This window comes from Apostichopus japonicus, chromosome 21 (assembly GCF_037975245.1).
Source record: "Apostichopus japonicus isolate 1M-3 chromosome 21, ASM3797524v1, whole genome shotgun sequence".
NCBI lineage: Eukaryota > Metazoa > Echinodermata > Holothuroidea > Aspidochirotida > Stichopodidae > Apostichopus > Apostichopus japonicus.
Genome location: NC_092581.1, coordinates 10,535,829 through 10,558,154, shown reverse-complemented (window position 1 = coordinate 10,558,154; position 22,326 = coordinate 10,535,829). Strand labels below are relative to the sequence as shown.

General features: G+C 38.9%; 1 protein-coding gene and 1 long non-coding RNA gene across 3 annotated transcripts in view; both read right to left on the bottom strand.

Moving 5' to 3' along the window:
- LOC139963061 (monocarboxylate transporter 2-like) overlaps positions 1-22,326 on the bottom strand; it is a 39,616-nt gene that overhangs the window by 16,119 nt on the left and 1,171 nt on the right. The window contains exons 2-3 of one of the 2 annotated variants that reach the window (XM_071963538.1): positions 20,319-22,204; positions 19,032-19,240 (exon numbers count right to left, since the gene is read on the bottom strand). In XM_071963538.1, the coding sequence (XP_071819639.1) occupies positions 19,032-19,233 (202 nt within the window). In that variant the 5' untranslated portion in view covers positions 19,234-19,240; positions 20,319-22,204. Of the gene's footprint in view, positions 1-18,476; positions 19,001-19,031; positions 19,241-20,318; positions 22,205-22,326 lie in introns of those variants that run through there. The other variant, XM_071963539.1, reaches the window with a different exon arrangement.
- On the bottom strand, positions 10,013-16,347 carry LOC139962892 (uncharacterized). The gene is made up of 4 exons (XR_011791392.1): positions 16,016-16,347; positions 14,200-14,368; positions 13,286-13,426; positions 10,013-12,653 (listed from the first exon to the last, which is right to left on the bottom strand). It is a non-coding gene; the product is annotated as an uncharacterized lncRNA (long non-coding RNA).

Below are 22,326 nucleotides of genomic sequence, written 5' to 3'. Positions count from 1 at the left end.
TCAACAACTTATGACGAATCATAGAAAGGATGAGAAGGCACATCGTCGTTGTACATACGGTTCGTGACACTCATTCGAGTGCGGTCAGGTAGGCTATATGTATTTTATTACACAGTGGTAAACTGTAGGCTATAGGCTAAATTTAGCTAATTGCATTTGCCAAACTAAGTAAATAGCTGAATCGGTAGGCCAGAATGTTAGTACGATAGTAATCGAGTGAACGAGCTGACGAGTATTCAAGATAAAAAAGCACTGACAAAATACCATGACAAAAAAAAACCGTCTTAAAATATTTTTTTGACTCTGAAAAGGGGGGGGGGCAGTTTCTCCCACTGCTCCCCTGGCTACGTCCCTGAAAACAACACAGTTCACAAAGTTAAGGGATACGCGACGTTACCTTACAACACCGTATGTCAAACTCCTTCCCATATCAGTGGTATAACCCCCCCCCCCCCAACCAAATAAAAAAATTCTTACCCCCTATTTGCCCATCTTGCCAAGGCTGTTGTCACTGCATATGTGAGGGGGGGGGGGGTATAATATGAAACGTTAGGATGATATAAATCCGCATCTCCGTTGAGGCATCAAATACATAATAAATCAGCTTTATCGTCAACTGGAAACGATAGTCTACAGCATGACATCATGATTGCACAAAGCATCAAAACGACCAGTGTCGTTGCGCAATAGAATGGTCCGTTTGATTCATGGCTTAATAAATCCGGATTTTCTCGTAAAAAATCGGCGATAGACTAAAAAGAGAATCTCATATGCCTATCTTTACTATTCGCTGAATTTATTCCTTCAAATTCCACTCTAAACCTCATAAAATGTGTGCCTGAAAGATCCTCCAAGGAACGTATAATGCAGGTGCGTCTTGGTCGGTAGCAAAGACTCAATTTTGATGCATGTAAGGGTGTTATCATATTTCATAAAACTTTTTATACCATTGTGTAATTGTGTTAAAGTTGGTACTGTCAGAAAGACCATTTTCTAATTCACGATATGTTCAAATCTTATACATTTACAATGAAGTATGTGCCCGTGACGTCAATTTTTGGAATGATAGTTTACTCAAATTTGGAAGTGTTCTGAGTGGTCCTTTTGATGCTTTTGTCAATTTAGCTCCATAAAAGCCCTTTTATTAATTTTAAACGGAATAAAATGGTAAATGACAAACATATACAGTAACTGGCACGTTCTTCTACATCATTGACCAGATCCGATGTCAAAATTCGGTATTTCATGGTAAATATGGCACTAACCCTAACCCTAGGGTTAACCCTAGGGTTAAACAAAAATGTGTCAGAAATTACGTACAAACTGATAAATCGACGGGATTTTTTTAGGGGCGGTTCCTTAATGAACAGTTGATATTATCTGAACATTTGGTCCGCCAATTATCTAAATGAAGAAAATTATAAGGAATTTTGCTATTTTTTAGCGAGAGAAGTAGCGCTATCGCGCAATGGTCAAAGTTACAACTTTAGAGGGCGTCCCTGATGGTCCGTTTGGTGATTTTTCCTAGAATTCTCGCTAGGCTCGTCCACGGTATAAAAGTAGACAATTAAAGACATGATCCGAGTCATGAACAAGGCTTAAAAGATAACAAAATCTAATTGGGGGCACTTAAAATGTTTCTTATTATTAATATGGACTTAACTACGTATCGCTGGTTGTAAAAGATAAGGAAGGCCGAATTTGCGTAGTAATTATTTGAAATTAAATGCCCAGTCGCTTCATGCAAATTACTTGGTCCTTTAGGTGATGAGTATATCGTACGTTTTCGCTACACGCCGTAATTGGTCAATTTAAACTAACATGAAAACTTTTGAACAGATTGATACCATTCCGCTCGTATATAGGCACACAATGTAAAAAATCGTGAAGGTGTGTCTAGATTTGGATTATTGTTTACAGAGTGACTGGATTTTGCTCAGTTAAGATTATTTCTTGGACTCATCAAGCTACCCAAAAAATCTCATCAAAAACATTTCAAATGGGCAGAGTATCTAGTATGACCTCATTTTCATATCTGCATATGTAAAGTACTCAATTCAGTGGTGGAGCTATGAAAGGGGGTAATTAACTCTGCCCACCCTTTCCCCCAACCAAATCTGATACTTACCCCAACTATATAAAGCTAGGCTAATCAGTTGCATTAGAAAAAAAATCAACACAAATCATTTATATGAAAAGGCCTTTTGACAAGTAAAAACTCATCGAAGAGGAACAACAACCCCTCCCCCAGGGACGTAGCCAAGGCATTATGATTTCGGTGGGGTGTAGTGGCTGAAAATCCAACTGGATGGGTTTTGAAGCCAGAAAATTCCGACTGCTGCCTTGTACCCCCACCCCTCCGCGCTACTCGTCAACGATACGGTCAGTGTCAGTCAGACACCCCATCTCTCGCGACTGCACTTTTGTTCCGAACATTTTCGATATATATGTACCCACTGGCACTCATTTCATAAATTTATTAGCCCCCCCCCCCACGCCCCAACAAAAATTTCGGGCAATATGCTGATAATTTTTCGGGCATCTACTGAAAGAAAAATCATTTGCAATGTATTTGCAATGGTTAAACTTATATTATTATTATAATTAATATTGTAACGACTTCCCCAATAGTTCTAACCAATATACAACACGGAAAATCATTGTATGTTATTGGCATGCGATGTAATAACCGATGTATGCATTTATGATATGCACATTAACATGTTGAACACGCGCGAAAAAATGTGTTTATATTTATCGGACAAGTCGTTACAGCACCCCTCTCCCCCCCACCCCCAAATCAAGTTGGGCTCCTACCATGGGCGGCGATCCGTACTTCCGAGTGGGGGGTATGACCTTGTTGACTATCTAAGCGTAGCGCCACCATGAGTTGGCGCGGAGCGTACTAGAAAATTTTGGGATTTACAAACCCTCTAAATGGCCGGAAACGGCACTTCCCGAGGTTTCCAAGCGGCATATACCCAACTTTAAAATAGGGATATTATGTCCGAAATATCTCATAATCAGGATCCAAAATACTTCTTTTTTTTTTAATTTCGGGTGTTATTTTGGGAAAATTGCCCCTGTCAATCTTGTTTCATGCGCTACGTTAGAATGTTCGAGAGCTCTTTTATAATATTCGATGAAGAAAATGGCCTCATGCAGGCTATGATAGGCCTATACACATGCAATAAACAATTACACATAGTTACATTCCTAGGTACCGATTGCTAGGGCATCCAGGTGAAACGTGTATTAATTAAGCATTACCCTGGTAACATGAGATTCTCAGCTGTTCGAGGGAACATGTACGTGTGTAGGCCTACTATAGGGCCTATATGAATACTACGAGGGTGCATATATGTACTATATGAATACCGTGGGCGCAAATACATTTTGTTGTTATAGGGCCAATGAAGCCTACAGTCAACTATTCTTGCTTTATAAAGACGGTTTATTTGAAAAGATCGCACTGCGTTTATGGTAGGCGAGAAATGAAGCTAAAAAAGAGCCGTACATTCACGATGATGCATAAATGTAGGCATGAAAATATTCTTATCCCTGGCATTTGGTGGGGGGATATGGTGTATTACATCCCCTCCACCCATTTTCATGGGGGATATATCTCCCCCTTCCCCCCCAGGATCGCCGCCCATGGCTCCTACGCCTATGAAGGTAGTTCCAATAGGCATTTTTCAGAGTATTAAAAATCATACGCAGTTTTGTATGGTGGAGTATAAGGATCGCGAGATACAATTTGTGGCAAGGAAAGCGTGGTTAATTTGACTGATTAAAGGTCAATTTTGACCGAGATTTTTCAATTTTTAGGTCATTCACAATCACAGGAATGTATGAAAAGTCCTAGATAAAGTAGAGTGCGACAGTCGGAAATTCCGATTTTCCAACTATCGTCAGTTTTACCAAGTTTTTTTTTGGGGGGGTGGGACGTGAGACACCCCCACCCCCTCTAGTGAAGTCCATGCCTCCCCCATATCATAATTATATATTTGCCCTGAAAATATACCTTGCCGTAGTTGGGGCACCACCCCTATCTTGTTCTGGGTGAGAGTTAAGTGTTGCATATGTAACACAGTACATGTTGGTATTGATGCAAAGCATCTATTGGTGGGGTGTAATTTGATACACCAGGGGAGGATCCAGGGGGTGGGGGTTTAAACCTCCCTTGAGTTTTCTGAATTTAAAAAAACACCTTCATTTGTACGCAGTGCCCTCCTATTTCACAGGATCCACACAGAGCCTGTATAGATCTACTCAGGATCGAGTTGAAGATTGTAATTTGAGTGACTTTTCCCAGGGACACAACCTCCACTTAGACCTTTCCCCTACCATTCCAGTCATTTCAATTTAGCTGAGAGTGAACACGAAAACTCCACTTAAAAGTGTTTCAAGGAATCGGTGGGGCCAGAGATCCTTTTCCTGTGCAGCCTCAAAATTAAGGAATTACTTACGTCAATCAGTAATACTGGTCAACAGCCTTGGAACCTTCAAGATATATCTAAAAACTTACCTGTTCCAAATTCCATATATGTAATCTTTTTTCTGCAAAGCACCATGAGCTACTTCGGGCGGATACCGGCGCTATACAAAGTGTCCATTAGTATTATCATTAAATATTTTAGGGTTCTGTTGCCCAGTGTCGTTGCAATTATGACTGTCAGGGTCTCTGCAGAGGCACTGATGCTCCCATTTTGGCTGCTATTGGGTTGCCATTTTGTAAAATTTGCTAGCGCTCCACGCCAACCAATGGTGGTGCTTGGCTTTATAGTTACTACTGTCATTTTAATTTTGCTGAGTGTACATGCACGGAAACCCGACTTATCTACACGGCTAGGTGGTTTTATTTCTGCTGGTGTTATAAGCTGGCCGGCCTTTTTGCAAAATAGTTCCCGGCAACAAATGGTGGGGTCCTGCTTTGATGTGCAACTGTCTGCAACATCATAACCTATTGTTTTCTACTGCCCACTCCTGCAAAGATGCAAGAAATCGTTTAGCAAGTAACACCAGTTTTATTACCCCCCCCCCCCACAAAGTCGTGAATCCCTTTAGGGCCCACCCAGACACACCCACACTCTGTTGGAAAAAATCTATTCAGTTGGTAGTTTCTTCACCCCTAATCATCTGATCCTAGCTACGTCCCTGATTGGTTGTCCACAGATGATTGTGCAATATTATGGGTAGGTTTTGAAGTAAATTAAACAAGAAATGTGAATTTTAATATTCTGAACATATAATGGGCTTAAAACCTTGAAAAGTGGAACTGATGGGTATTGTAGGCCGCGACGTAGAATAACCTACAAAAGCAATGATCCACGGGAGATGAGATGACGTCAAACATGATGTGGGACGGGTGATAATCTTCAAAAGGTTATGGATGAAAACAAATATTGAGAAATACTTGGTTCTCAGGCCAAAGTGTACATCTGGTTGGTCATCTCATGCTCTGGAAGTGCCATTTCCGGTAATCTGGGGGGTATCAAAATCCAAAAATTTCTTGTACGCTCCGCACCAACCAAAGGTAGCACTCCGCTTAGATAGTAATTTGTGCCGGGACAACTACCCCCGGATATACACCCCAAGGCCAAAAACCCCTAGGATAAGTACCCCTGAGACAATAACCACCAGGACAAGTACCCCTTGAGAATTACCATCGAGGACTTTTACCCCCACCCCCCGGCAATAACCTCTAGGAAAACTCCACATGCGCAAATACACCGCCACAGATACCTCACCCAGGTTACTACCCCAACTATACCAGAATGCACCCAAGTACCCCCCCCCCCTCAAGCCTGTGAACAAAGCGCACCTTTAGCTGGTGAGCCCTGTAGTACGAAAGCCCATTAGGGCCATGACAGCAAATTTTCTTAATCTGATATATGATTATTTTTCTGATGTAACCAAATTTCATAGTGCAATATAAAGCACTATACAAAAACTTACATTACATAACAAATCATCAAGTAACATTTCTCAGACGAAAACTTAAAAATGGTAAGTCGCAATAAGCCAGAATTGTTCGGAGATTAATTATACAGAATAGTGTCACTATAACTAATAGTAAATTAATAGTTACTACCATCAGTGACTAATTCCCGACCCCCCCCTCCTCACGCTTCTTCAACTGCCGTCCCAACCTATCTTGCCCCGGGCCTCGGTCCATTGACAAACACTATCGAGGAGTTTTGGGGGCTTATATATGAAAAGGTCGAATCTTTTTAAAAAGTCAAAAAGTTAAAAGTGCCAGGGAACACGACGACCCTAGTGGTGCCTGTTTAACCGGCACCCTGACCCAATTGTAAATATCCTCTCGCAGTTGCCCTAGGGACCAGGGTATATCTTTAGGCCCCCGGGAAACTAAACTTGAAAAAATACCTGCATATCTGTCGCTGCATCCGTTCCCTATAGTTAACGGCATGTGTCCAGAGGGATACTCGTCCTGCGGTATTTATCCGGGGGGTAATTGTCTAGGGGGTATTCGTCCGATGAGGTAGTTGTCCAGGTGTGTAGCTTTCCGGGGGGTTTTTGTCCTCTGGGGTAATTGTCTGGTGGGTATCTGTCGGGGTGGTAGTTATCCTGGGGGATTCTCCGGGGGGTAAATGTCCAGTGGGTAATTGTCTCGGGGGTATTTGTCCCGTCACGCTGGAACCTAGTGAGGGTGCTACAATGAGAAGCATGGGAGCCCATATAGTTCCTCAAACTTACATTGGGCATGCAAAATTTTGTCTCTGATGTGCATATGAAGCCAGTTTTTTTCTCTAAGTACTAAATTAATTAACATTTTATTTGACAAGCTAGAGATATCATATGACCATTACTTGATAACAATTCATGGTAATCAATATCTGGCTTCATGCATTAATGGCAAATTTTTCAACAGAGGTTCTCTGAAAATTTGAACTGAATAGCCTAAACTGTTGCTCAGTTATGGAAATTCTGCTATAAATACAACAACAGCTGAGTTAAAGCTGAGGAAAAACAAAGAAATACTTAAGCAGCACTGTGAAATTATATGTGCAGAACAAAATGACTCCAACATAAGACTAAAGACCTTATTTCTTTCTTCTTTTCTATTTATTTCAATAATTTACAATTCAAATTCATTAATCTGTACAAATTTAAATTCATAAAAACTATTAGAATTAAATTAAATGCATCATTATTGAAATAATTAGTAAACAAAAAACAACACAGAACCCTGAGCACAGACACCCTGAGAAGTACATAGAAATACACATTAAGATCCACATACATAATAAAACAGACAATCATTGCTCTAAATCAAACAACCCCCTTCCCCCTACAATTGGCACATAACATAACAAAAATTACCCCTAATTAAAAGGTTAATTATCCAATTAAAGACAAAAAAACACAAATCTCTATGACTTGGAGTGTAATGTAGTTGGAAGTTTCTACCGCACATGACAGTATGGATACAGCTAATATGCCTGTATGCATACTGTCATGTGCCGTTATAGCGAATTAACAAGCAAAGAGGCAGTGAGGTAGCAGTTGGATAATACAGCTTAACTCATTGACAAACTATTGACAAAGTTATGATGGCTGACAGTGGCTACACATCTCAGTAAAGTATATTCCCTTCCTGTCTTCTCTCGCTTTAATTTTGTCCTATGTTGGTTTAACTATCAATCAACTATTCAGTAAGAGGGTAGGTGAACCCACATAGGACAAAGAGAGAGACAAGGAATACACATCACTGGGATCTGTAAATCAAGAAGAAAAAGGAAAAAGAAAGAAAAAATCTAAACTACTGGCAGGGAGGTGATCTCCACGGCAACAAGACGGTGTATTTACAAGCCGTGTTAGTTTTAGCTTTGTACATGCAGGGACAGGGGGAAGCTTTTGTATTTACAGCAAAGCAATGTAAAGAGAAAACAGTACAATGGAAGGTACAATGACAAGACAAACAGTTCAATTAAAAGAAAAAAAGAAAGAAAGAAAAAATCTAAACTACTGGCAGGGAGGTGATCTCCACGGCAACAAGACGGTGTATTTACAAGCCGTGTTAGTTTTAGCTTTGTACATGCAGGGGACAGGGGAAGCTTTTGTATTTACAGCAAAGCAATGTAAAGAGAAAATAGTACAATGGAAGGTACAATGACAAGACAAACACTTTAATTAAAATAGAAAAAGAAAGAAATAAAAAATCTAAACTACTGGTAGGGAGGTGATCTCCACGGCAACAAGACGGTGTATTTACAAGCCGTGTTAGTTTTAGCTTTGTACATGCAGGGGACAGGGGAAGCTTTTGTATTTACAGCAAAGCAATGTAAAGAGAAAACAGTACAATGGAAGGTACAATGACAAGACAAACACTTCAATTAAAACAAAGAAGCTATTGCATTTACAGCAACAAGTCAAATGAGAAAAAAAGGTTCAAGACCATGAGAAGACAAAGACTAGACAATACCAGGACAAGGACTAGACAATACCAGGACAAAGACTAAACAATACCAGGACAAAGACTAGACAATACCATGACTAGGACTAGACAATACCAGGACAAGGACTAGACAATACCAGGACAAAGACTAGACTATATCACAACAAAAACTAGACAATACCAGGACAAAGACTAGACTATATCACAACAAAGACTAGACAATACCAGGACAAGGACTAGACAATACCAGGACAAAGACTAGACTAAAACAGAACAAAGACTAGACAATCCAGGACAAGGACTGGACACTACCAGGACAAAGACTAGACAATACCAGGACAAGGACTGGACAATACCAGGACAAGGACTAGACAATACCAGGATTGAACGATAACAGGACGATACCAGTTTGCACAGACAATACCAGCAGACAAGACAAGACAAGCGCTGGAAAATACCAGAACAAGACCTTTGTGTTGATATTGTCCAGTCCTTGTCTTGTCCTGGTATTATCTATGCAAACTGGTATTGTCTAGTCGGGACAACAATACAAACACATATTGCACATTATTTAGTACTGGCACAATAGACATCCTATTTGAAAGTAGCCATTGACATTTGAAAAACACTTTGAATAAAATTTGTGCAAAATAACAATTGTAATGTAAATGAAAATGAAAATGTAAATAAATCACTTAACAATGCACCATAAATCCAGTTTTTAAAAAAAAGGTATCGTGAACAATAGCCCATGAAGATAACTCAAGAGCTAATATAGGCTGTGCAGCACTATAAGAGAAATCAACATGGGCCTAACAGTGGTTCACAGCAGCTTAGGAACTACTGACGGGTGGGGGGCCGCTGGCCCCCTCACACCAGAAACGCACATAAGCGGTGCGGTGGGAGGTGTGCACTATACATGACCTAAACTGAAAGCATCCTGAGATTCAGAACAGTTCGGGCATCCAGATGGCAGATGAACACCTCTCGGTCAAGGATTGGGTGATCAGTGCCTATAAAATACACCACCCACTCCCCATTAGTGACGGAGGCTAGTCTAATAAGATATTAATTGTACAGCTGATATATGTGACAGTAGTCACAATGGACATTAAAGTTTCTGAAACTGTACAAAAGATTTATAACAATGGCCCAATGGGCACTAGGGTCTATTGATGAAAGGAACTCAAATGTGTTGTATATGTCATCACCCAATATTATCATCATACCAACTTCAGTTGATACAATATGACACTGTCTCTACTGAATATTCATAGTATCACACATGGTCAGGTACCATTCAGTAATTCTTATACTAAAGTATATGATAATACATGAGCCCAATGGCATTATCAAAATTTGGTCCAGAAAAACTGTTGGTTCACAAGATTTGGACCAAGAAAAAGTAAAAAAGTCATAAAATCGTACAAAGTATTTTAATAAAATAACTTTTAACTTAATAAAATAACTTGATCAAATTTAATCAAATAAGACTTTTCAGGTATGTGAGGATATGACGTCACAGCTATTCTGATTTCAGCAGTTTCTACACAATCAGATAGAACTTTAATCTACACAATCAGATAGAAACTCCTAAGCGGAAAATGAATTGGAATAATTTCTTCACTATTGGGTTCTTTTATTGTCCTCTTTCATATAAGATAAACATTGTGACACCTGAACTAATCCTATAAGTATAACTGACAGGAGTTCTGGGATTGCTTTGAATAGCTATTAGCAGATTAACCCTGCAACTCAAACCATTGCATAAATTCTACTCGAAGGGCCACTTATTGTAGATTGTTAAAACCAACAGCTACCAGTCTAGGTTGCATTTTGTTACTGTTACTCTATTGACAAATGACCTGTAATTGATCATGTTGGGTTATTTTTATACTCAAATATGATCTCAATGATGTTGTCATATTTAATTTTTATATTTTATTGGTACAAAGTATCAAAACCCTCAATAAAGACCAAAGGACGACTGGTACCTAAAAATGGACAACCGGGACCTGTGATCCCTATTACCAACTTTTGCACTTATAAAGAACACATATTTCTATCGGGTCCTCTGGGACCAAGTTTCTCCTGTACGGAAGCAGATATGGACCTGAGAGTTGTAGATTTGGGATCCTGGGCATCGATATTCCCATGTGACGTCATTTTGATGAAATCCATTTTTTGGGCAATTTTGGCAAAAACTGCAATGATTTTTTATGATTTTTATGATTTTTTTATGATTTTTTTTTATGATTTTTATATGATCCTTATGATTTTTTTGGGTGAAAATAATTATTGTCGCTAAGACGGGCAAGGTGTATCTTTTCTAGTTGTTCTTGACACGCTGATTACGAATCTGAAGTTTATTTTGGGATTGGGTGTTGTGTGGGGGGCGTAGGGGCCAAAAACCTAGGGAGGGGGGCACAGGCCCAAGTGGGTGTCCCCAAAAACAAACAAGGGGCAATGCAGAGAGGAGTTGCATATTAGGGTTAGGGGACACCATGCCTACAGTTTCAAGACATAGTTGACGCTTCACACGCGCCCTGCAAGAGCTAGGCCCCTTCATAGGGGACAAATCATGTGGACATGTGGTAAAAAGCTGACATTTAGGAGACAAGTAGCCTCGGACTTGAAATTGGCAGTGCACCCACCTACGTGTGTCTACTACTCACTACTGATAACTTGGCCTGATTTAAGTTCGGGTAAGAAACCAATTAAATGTTGACGTAGGCGTCCTTGTATAGGGTACAGTAGCTACTACCGGTGAAAAACGACTATTTTTGAGGGGGCCTCCAAAACATATAGACTATACCCCCTCCCAATAATTAATGCTACCGTTAGAGTTGTCTACACATCCCTAGGACTCTTGTCTCCCACATAACAAAAAATTAGCCCTTTCACATACCCTCAGTGGAAAGGACAGGGTACCAAAAAGAGGTACTTTTTAAAACTTTTGAAGACAAAAACACCTAATTTTGGCACAGATAGAAACCATATAGACAAAAGGCCTTTTCCGATCAGATAATTACACGAAATTGGTGTATGACAATGACGAGGGTTTCTCTTACTCCACATCAAAATTTGACGTCGATGGGTACTTCTGAGAGGACAGGAGGGGGGTTGACAAGCAGGAGTTTTCCAACTTTTGCACGTATGATGAACACATATTTCTATCGGGTCCTCTGGGACCACGTACCACCTGAACTGAAGCAGATATGGACCTCAGAGTTGCAGATTTGGGATCCTGGGCATGGATAACCTCATGTGACTTCATTTTGACGAAATCCATTTTTTGGGCAATTTTGGCAAAAACTGCAAGGGGGTTACCCCTTACGTTTTTTTTGGGTGAAAATATTTTTTGTCGGAAAGATGGGCAATGTGTATCTTTTCTGGTAGTTCTCGACATGCTGATCACGAATCTGAAGTTTATTTTTGAATTGGGTGTTGTGTGGGGGCTTTAGGGGCAAAAACCACTGGGAGGGGGGGGGGACCCGAAATTTGGTGTTTCCAGAACAAACGAATACATCTCATTTGGTGCTACTTGGGGCGCTGAATATGAATCTGAGATTATTTTGGCGGTTCAGAGGCATGGGGAGTGGTGGGGGCATTAAATGCCTTCATGGCGCAGGCTACTGACACTCTGTGCTGGATGTTTGGCCTTTTTTATTCAAACTTGCCCCTTACCACTCGGAGAAGTGCCACACCTAGGAGTTTCAATCTATTTTGGGAAGGGGACACCCTAGCGGTGGAACCCCGAAAAGATGGCCGTATTGGGACCACCCCAGTAACTATGGTAACGCCTCAAAGTAGAAAGGTCGGGATTTCCTAATACATAGTAACACTAATTATTATGACCTATTCGGAATTTTTTCAAAAAGACTAGCATTGTCATAGAAAGACTACACTAACCACTGCTGTTTTCCCATTAACTGCAATCGTTCTAACCTAAAGTCTTGGAGAAGGTCTCCGAAAGCTTTAAAATGTCTTAGATAACAAACGGTATCGTGTTTCAATAAAACTCAACTAAGAGATGCATGATTTGTTAACTGAATAGAGATTTCAAACATAACAAAAACTCCAGGTTAGTAGCATGCATTGAACAACCATACCAAAGGACTGGTCATCTCAGAATCAATCTAGTAGACCCTTCTAGTAGAGCACTATTAATCAGGCCGTCTGCTGAGTTTTGTACGCGTTGGAAGCTATCAATGAGCGATGGTGGCACAGACTGCAGAAGAGAATTACAGTTATATATCTAATTTTGAGGTTACAAGTGTCTGGACAAGCAATGCACATGTTTCTTCAGTAATTTTATAATTTATGCGACCAAATGGACCAATATTCCTAATGGAGAGATAACTGCCTTTGCAAATAGTATTTATATTGGTAGTATTTATACTGATTTTGATACAAGTTTGAAATACACCTATTTTACCTTTGGAGTAATTAAAGAGAGAAAGAAAGCAATTCTTCCTTTGCTTGGTTCAATTACACACGAACATCACTTATAGTAAATGTCCTGTTTATGTACTAGCCAACCATAGTTTAAGACATTTATTCCAGTATATTTTACTGCCATTTACTAATACAAATGGCAGTGACCCATACATGCTGTGTAGTGTCTGTGACTAACTGTTAGGACTCTCATCTTGAAGCCCACATTAATTGATTAATTATGCAGTGCACTCACAAACGCAACCACTGTCAGTGAGGAGAAGCATTCTGATTAATGTTTTCAGTGTATGAGGTCCATTAAACCCAGGCTACTGTTGGACACACTTATTTTACAATTTTAGTAACTACTCCAAAAATCAATTACACGGGTGTGCACATACAAACACATATGGCAGATTTCTTTACCTTTTCATGGAATCAAAAGTGCATTCCAAATATCCATGTAGCTCTACGCATACTCAATGGTCATCTCTATGTGAACTCTCTCTATCTTGGCCCATTTTCATGCTCTCTGTGTTATTGCCATTTGTGGCCTGCATCTGCAAACTGGGTAGGAGATGTGGAGAAAATAGTAAGTGTAATGTATACAATTACAATTATATAATTATTGCTACACCTTTATGCTCAGGAGACACATATGCAAATATGCAAGGTATCGCTTTAAATATACTCCAAAAAAAGCTGTTTCTACCGATTTCATTTTCTGATATCCTGTCACATCTACTGCCAGCATCGTCAACATAATTCAGATGAGCGAGCAAGACTTTCAATTTTTCTTTAATAGTATAGATCGACTCTAAGTGCACTGCCACCTTGCACAATGTAAACTATTTAGTAGGGTCTTGTGAATCGCAAATAGTAGTCAAGACCAGCTCACTAAATACACAGCTTAACAAATTGACATAAGAACAACAGTTTGAATAACAATACTTTGCAAGAAAGTTACCAATTAATTTATGGCATTTAGTTGTGTCTATGACCACATGGTTGCCATTTCAATAACTTCAACAGTGATGAAAGACTAAAGAGACATTTGGATAAAAGAAACAGTTTTTTATTACTGTATGTTTGAAAGGTAATGTGTAAAAGAACATATATTGTGTGCAATGACACATAGAATGAAAAAAAATTCACACATTTAAGGAACTGACAGTATGGGGCCTAGGTTGGACAGACTGGTTTCACTTGGTTATGCTTTAGTGTTTAGATACTGTACTTGTTTTGCTGCCAAAGAGTTGGCAAATAAACTATTTGGTTACCTCATTCCTCTCTTCCCACGGCACTAGCTATAAAGTTATTTCGACTGTATGTACACTCACCATACAGATGTTCTGGTCAACTGTGTGTAGCATTTTGTACTATAGGAACAGTAGCTGGACACCACTATATCTGATCATCTGTGTGGATACCATTCTGTAGGACAGTACCTTGGGACTATAAATGCCATCATCATCAAGTTCAATCACCTGTTGCAAAAGATATTTAACACTGTTGAGAAATAAACAAATAAATATGATATGGAATTAGCAAACTGTATGAAAGGTACTGTACACACTGTATGATTTGCAGAAGCAACTTGTTTGGTTTGTTCCGAAAGAGTATTTTTCATTGAACTAAAAAGCATACGAACAGTACATACTGGAAATCCTCTACGGAAGCAACCACACAGTGCTGTTTACATAATGCCAAACATGACCTTCAAGTTGCTCTTCACGCTACTTAAAATTAAATCCTCACATTGACAAACTTTTGTATCATCTTATCTGTCATTAAGTTATCCATATAACATAATATGCTAGGCGTACAATGACTGTACAACTTAACCTCCAGAATAAGGTCTAACCTAGGCCCCATGCAAGGTGCCAAATTTGAACTTAAGCATAACATATAACGAAATTGAAAAAAATATATTGCTATGGGATGAGCATAAAGATAATAGATTAAAAAAGTTAGTATGCATAACTGTAGTAGGCTTAGTAATGTTACTATAGGTGTCAATTAAAGGCTAAATTACATGTAGTAAACCCTGGTGTCATGAATGCAACAGGGGGCTTATTGTTCTCAATCTCACTTCCCAGTTGGGGCAATTTTTTGTACCTGGTTTGATATTCAGTAGGCCTATACTCAGTCAGTACACTTTGGTATACCGTAGCCTTCAGTAATTAGGCTGAGGCCTATGTAGATTCACACCTCTTGTAGTCTTGTGAGAGTAATTGTGGAAGTACAGTAATCTTGTGTTACGGTAACCTGTTTTGGAAGTTATTGTACAAATGTCACAATAGTGAGTGTGTTTTAAGTATTTCAATGTAACTTTTGTCTTTGTTGCCATGGATAGCTATATCTTATGCATCTCTCTTTCCCAAAATTTGGGTTGAATATATGGTGTCATTCTTGCCGGTAGACCCCATTTTGTGTGCTTGTTTCAACCTAGGCCTAGATTGTGAATTTGTGTTAAACTAGACTCAGTAGTTGTTTTACAATAACCAGCATTGAACCACATAGACCTGGAAACAATTTTATCCTGTCTAAAGTAAAGGCTTAGGCTACTGCCCGTTTGAAATATTTTTGACACATCGTCTTAATTTCCTTGACTCTTGAGGCTTAACACAATTGGAGCAGGGTTAGGCCTAAAGCTTGTATTAAAAAGACTGCTGCAGAATATACACATAAAACTTCTAAAAGATTATACTTTCATATCTCGGGAAGATATCAGGTTTGCGTACATTTTGCTTTAACTAAACTTAAGACCAAAAGTTATACACCAAGCCCAAGTTAGGCTAGGCCTAGGCTATATATGATAAGCGTATCCTATGCGAATCACTGTCTTGTCAGGCCATGGGCAAACGTTAGGCACCGCCTTTACAAAGGATTGATTAATGACTAATTTCTTGACATGATATCATGATTTGGCCGAAGAAAATGTCTATTTTCTTTACTTAACTAAGAGACGAAAACACCGAACCTATGCTCATAAGCTATTCAGTATGCGAGGTACCATGTAGGCCTACAGTACATACGGCTATGGTAACCACAGTAAGGCGTCCTATGCAACGGAATAGGTCTCACGCTAACTTGATATCAAATTCAACGTAACTTTGGTAAATAGAAAGAAAATTTTACTTCTACTTGACCCACCAATAAAGAAGCCGCTTATCCACACATCATCTCTGAAAGAATCGATAATATCTTCCGGTAAGTAGGAAATACGATGATATATCTCGTTCAACAACGTTGAGTTGAAGTGGTCGCGCAGCACGTTTTATTTAGTGTAATTTACGATTCATCATCGCGGACGAGCCTGTTTGTCTACAACGATGAACCAAACGGACCACATCACCAAACTAACCAATATCACCAAAAGGACCTATTGCGCAAATGCAAAGCATCAAACGGACCAGTCAACTGGTCCGTTTGATGCCCGTCTGCGCATTTGCTGGATCAAACGGACCAAAAACGCAGGCATACAGCTGGCTCCACCCACCTCTCTCTCTCCCTCTCTCTCTCTCTCTCTAAATGCTGAGCACCAAGTGAGGGGCTGCAGGTGCCATATTTTCTTTGGTCTTTGGTATGACTCTGCCAAGATTTGACACTGAGCCTCCTGGCTGGAATGTGGAAGCTCTTACACACTGAGCTAATCAAACTTAGATAAATGGTCAAAAAAGGCTGCTCTGTGTTGGGTCTAACTTATGTTGCCAAGGCATCAATAGTAACCAATTTCCCAAAACACATTGTTCTGTCCTGATTTATTATTTTATAGCTTGCAATATACAGTATCTTGTATACATGTACAATGCAGCACATACGCCTATTACATACATGCTACGAGGACTTGTAAGGCTACACTGATAGCCTACAGTGCATTATTAATGTACTTGACTGTCATATGTTATTTTTATATACTTCTAATGAATGTTTTGTGAACATTAGCAATAAAAAAATATTTACCACTTTCTTCACATTCTGAGTAAATTTACTGTACTTATGTATGTATTGTTAGCTTAATCTTAGCAATTAGCAAATTTGGTAATTATGAACAAATTAAACAAGTGTTCAATATTAATGTTACTATGGTTTTTATTAATTAATGTGATAACTATCCCATCAATAAACAGTAACCATGTAGTGTAGAAAAGTCCCATTCGAACATACAAAACTTTTGTAAAATCAGGTTACACAACCACGCTAAATGCTTGATTTTTGTCACCCTGATGTATGACCACAAGTAATACATCTATCACTGGTATTATTGTAAACAGGTGATTTGAATAAGTATTTTTAGGGTTAGCGTTCTCACTACCATGGAACTTCCGGCAGTACTGCAGCTGAAGGCTTCTCTAACTTTCATGAACTTTCTACAGAGGAGGAGGTGAACATAATTTCTGGACTTTCATGTAAACATTTTTGTCTTGACCCTGTACCAACATGGTTGGTAAAGGATTGTATATCTGAAATTATGTCTCTGATGTGTTCAATTGTTAACAGATCCCTGGCTAGTGGAGTTTTTCCTAGTCCATGCAAACAAGCAGTTGTAATACCAGTTCTAAAAAGAACAAACTAGATGTTAATGACTTGTGCAATTACAGTCCAGTGTCTAACTAACCGTTTGTATATAAAGTTTCACTAGATTTGTCTGCAGCTTTTTGCAAGGTAGACCATAGTATTCTACTCCATAAATTGGGGTTTGAACAGGTTTACCCCCATCACTCCTATACTGGAAGAACTACACTGGTACCAATAAGACTCCTTATTGACTATAACATCCTCATTCTAGTTTATCGTTCCATTAAAACTGGTACCCCAACCTACCTTAATGTTCTCTTACATCAGCAAGCTAAATGTAGACCAATACGTTCGGATTATCAATTTCAACTTCAGGTTCCAATGTCACGTACAGTATCTTTCGGTGACCGTAGCTTCCTGAATGCTGCACTACGTTTATGGAACTCCCTCTCGGTTGAAATTAGGTCCTAGATTATATTATTCAATTCAAGCGCTGTCTTAAAACTTTTCTTTTCTCTCAACTATACTAGTTCCTGCACATTCAGCACCCTTAAAGCGAATTGAATCACTTTTGTTGGAGTCTGCGCTTTATAAGACTCTCATCTTCATATACTCCTTGCCCAGTCGCGCAGTAGTTTGTCTTACATGGGAACAAGTTAACGGCTTTGCAGTTGTTACAGTACAGTGAACACAAAAGTAGTTATTACTGACGCACGGTTGTGGGACATGAATAGTAGTTGCTGTACCAGTTATGAGTATCGGCTGCACCTTGTTAGTTACGATGATAGTTAGCGAATTCAAACCATAAACGGATTCGTAATAATGGGATATGAAGTGAAGCTTTCACAAAACAATTTCGGAAGGTGCGCAGTACAAGGACCTGTACACTACATGGTCCCTTGATAGGACTAAGGTCCATGTGTAGCCAAGTTATACTAGGCTTAACATAAGTAATAGTATAGGCCTAGTATACTAGGCCTACATATTAGGCCTAGGCTACCAGGTAAAGATAGCCTACCTGGAAGTTGCGTCAATTAAGAATAAGATTAGATCTAAGGCAAACAATATGAAAAGTAACAATTACCATTTGGCCTACCTTTAGTTTAAAATAAGTTAGGCTTAGGGTTACCGAAACCACCGATTATTAATTGTTTCGTCAGAAAAGCAAAATGTGCGCCTGTTTCAAGTCTTCCAGTGCCACCGGTAAGATCACTGAGCCAGTATAGTAATTAATGTCACCGTATGTGTCCCGCCACGATGTTGCACGACAATTTTCGATGTCAGAATACTCCTACCTTGGAGCCTACCTTGTTGGGTAGGATATGGTATATGAAGTTTTCAGAGGAAGATAATTCCTCAATCGTCCACATTCATATATCTTCCAGTATTTCTGTTAATCGAGTTGACCGCTGCAGTGCGTGATTTGTCCTCTCAACAGTTTACCAAGTCACTGGTAAATACGATTAGAAAGGTCTTCAAATGATACAAAGTGATTTATATATTATTAAGACAATATACCCGGAGACACATTTATGTTCAAACCGAAACAAATATCCACCGCACTACGTTAAGTGCAGTACCGTATAACTTCTACACCACAGACAACTTTTATGTTGCTTCAGAATTTCGTCATAACAATGAAAATACTTACAGAACATGTATGCCAATCCACTTTGAATGGCAAACCCCCAAGCGACTAATCCGTAAGTCGTTTGTAGTGTGTTTACTACATCGTCCAGTATTACACCGTTCGACTTCAAACAACCGCTGAAGAAGGCAACTCGGACTGAACACGTTACGAGAACTATCCATCTGTCCATAGTTTCGTCTTTCAATCTTTCAGTGAACTGCATGTACTAACTGATAAAAGTAAGCAAACAGCAAGAAGATCTGTTTTTTAACAACATAGCATCTCTTTTCTTTTCAATAATGAATTGATAGTTAGATACAATACTCTTCTGTAACTGTAACTTTGTGGGATGGTCTAACACAAGTAAAAGGTAGCGTATGAAAACTTTTCGTTTTCAAAACGGAATACAAACTGGGCCATCTCCCATTCGTCGCTGGCTGTTTTATTTTGGACGATAACATTCGATAATCCGTTGGTGTTGAGTTTAACAATGGTAATAAGTTGGAATATCTTAGGTACTAATAATAATATAAATAATATTGATACAATAAATTAAGAAAGGTTAGGAATATGAAGTGTCATTCTCAAAATAATTTGAAGACGATAAAACGTCTGTTTTGGATTCTACTTAAATATGAGCTTACCCTACGTAATAGTGGAATATATCTTACGGAGACGAATGGGACACGATCCCGCATATTTTGCTGCTATTAAGATTGTCCAAAAAAGACAATGGAGCACCGGGTACAGTACCCTAGCACGGATACATTCAAGCGACACATAGTCAATTGTGTTTGGTTTCATGAAAAGTCTTAACCTATGCAGTCAAAACATGCGGTATGTGAGTGTAGATGTGTGAGGTGAGGCTTTCAGTGTTGCCTTACCTATATCTTAAGGTAAGCTTCTACAGGGATGTTATTATAATGCACATGCAGTTAAACAATACTGTCTATTGTCTACTGATAGCCATAATCACAGGAAAATCCTGCAAGGATCTTCGTTTCTTTTTCAGAACTAATTGAAATGTATCTCTCTGGATCCCAGGCAGTTTTTATGCTAGTTCATCGCAATGGTTAATGCTCACAGAAATATTTGATGCCTCTCACAAGCAAAAGGCAGACACGATTTTCGAAAGTTCGATCACTGCTAAATGCAAACCCTTTAGGATTTTGCTCTTCCAGCTAACAAAGGTTTGACCTGTCCAACTGTCGCAGTGGTAAACACATTACCTAGATACCAGTTAGTCTAGTCGAAACTAGTAAATTATTACTCCATATATGAGGCACATAGTACACATCCCACACCTACCGTAGCCTGAGCGGTGTGTTCACACTCATCACCTTGAGTCGCCACTGCATCAAGTCTAGTTCCAAGTTTGTTTTATTTAAAAGAAGAAACTGTAGCGTATTGATGAGCTCACCAACCGTACTTTATCAACTACTGCCAACACGATTGCAAGTGTGCAATACCGAAACGGTAATTTACAGATTTGTGCGGTTTTGCACACGCAGTACATCTCGTCAATATGGTAATATCCACACTCAAAAAAATGAAGTGTTGAAAAGTAATCGATAAGTGTCATATCAAACACTTCAGCCTAGCTCGTACAGGGACAACACCCTCCTTGCTAATTTTACACTTTCCGAGTGTTGAAAATCTAACACCTCGCTGGTGTTGAATTTATCAACACTTGCAGGTGTCATTGTCACACCCAGTCCCCTAAATTTAGCTCTTCAAAGGTGTTTATTACTCAGTTGATGGGAGAGCTGTAGTAACACCACATGTCTGGCTATTCTTACACTTTTTGCGTGTTGAATATAGCCAACACCTTACTGATGTTCAATTGACACTTGCAGGTGAAATTGCAAACCCCAAATCCCATAAATATAACACTAACACTCAAAAAACGTGATACACAGGTTAAGTAAAATTATACTTAATTTTCATGTGAAATAAGAACACTAAAACATTTAAGTAAAAATTACTTAACTGCTGGTTTGTACAGTTTTACATGTTTATTATGTAACGCAAATACAATACTGTAAAATTTTGCCAGAGAAGTTTACATAGCACCCATTTAGTAAATATTTTATACAGGTTTTAGGTTAATTATTACTTAGTAATTAGGTAAACAATATATGGATGCATGTTTGAATCGCTCACAGCAGAGAGGTACATTTAAGAGAGAGCAAAAAGCAATGACAACACAAACAATTCAGAATGTGCGATTTTCAGCAATTAAACACCCTACTACCTTCCTATTCCAGAGGTCCATATATTATATCCCATTAAATGTAAAATAAACAATTTAGGCTATAAAAATACTGTCTTGTGGAATGAAGTCAACTTAAAAGTGCCAACATTTTCAATTGCTACAGTTCAGTTACTTGGTCTTTATTGTTTGCGCATACCTTTCGGTATTCCAGATTAAACACAAAGAAACAATTCTTCCCAAAGTCAATTTCAAATCATGCAACAACTTTAGAGAAATTCTGATCCATGGGATGAGAAAACATGGAGTGCTGTGTAAGATGACTGCTACACTACAGTGACTATGTATTTGTTGTTGGCAAATGCCTTTTGGTATTCCAGATTAAACACAAGAAACAACTCTTCCCAAAGTGAATTTCAAATAGGCAACAACTTTAGATATATATGCTGATCCGTGGGATGAGAAAACGTAGAGTGCTGTCTCTGATGAATGCTACACTGCAGTTACTTTTTCTTTGTTGTTGGCTCGTGCCTTTGGTATTCCAAATTAAACACAAAGAAACAACTCTTCCCAAAGACAATTCCAAATAAGCAACTTTACATACATTCTGATCCGTGAGATGAGGAAACGTGGAGTGCTGTCTCTGACAACTGCTAAACTGCAGTTACTTTGTCTTTTTTGCTGGCACGGTAAGCATAAAAATCTCGAATCTGGTTGCACTTCACACCACCAGGCAACTGGTTGACAACTTTTTGGAAAAATTCCCAGGCACCGAAACTTGCAATTTGGTATAATTCAGATTTAACACGTAGAATGATATGAAGCAACATCAATGGCTTCATAAATGTCCTCTGGGGTAGGGCATGTCTCTCGATGATCACAAATGACTGCTGAGGATGTATTTTGCTTCCTCCAAGAAGTAACACATATTGCTGAGGTCTTTCTGAAATCTTTTGCAAATAGAATTCCAAGTTGATGCTACCTAAGTAACAAAGAAAAGAAAAGAAAATTCCCATCATAATGTAGTTGTGTTAAAACATTCTTGGAGCATAAGCAGTTATTTACATGTACCCCTCACAAAACATTGACATTCCTAAAGAAAAT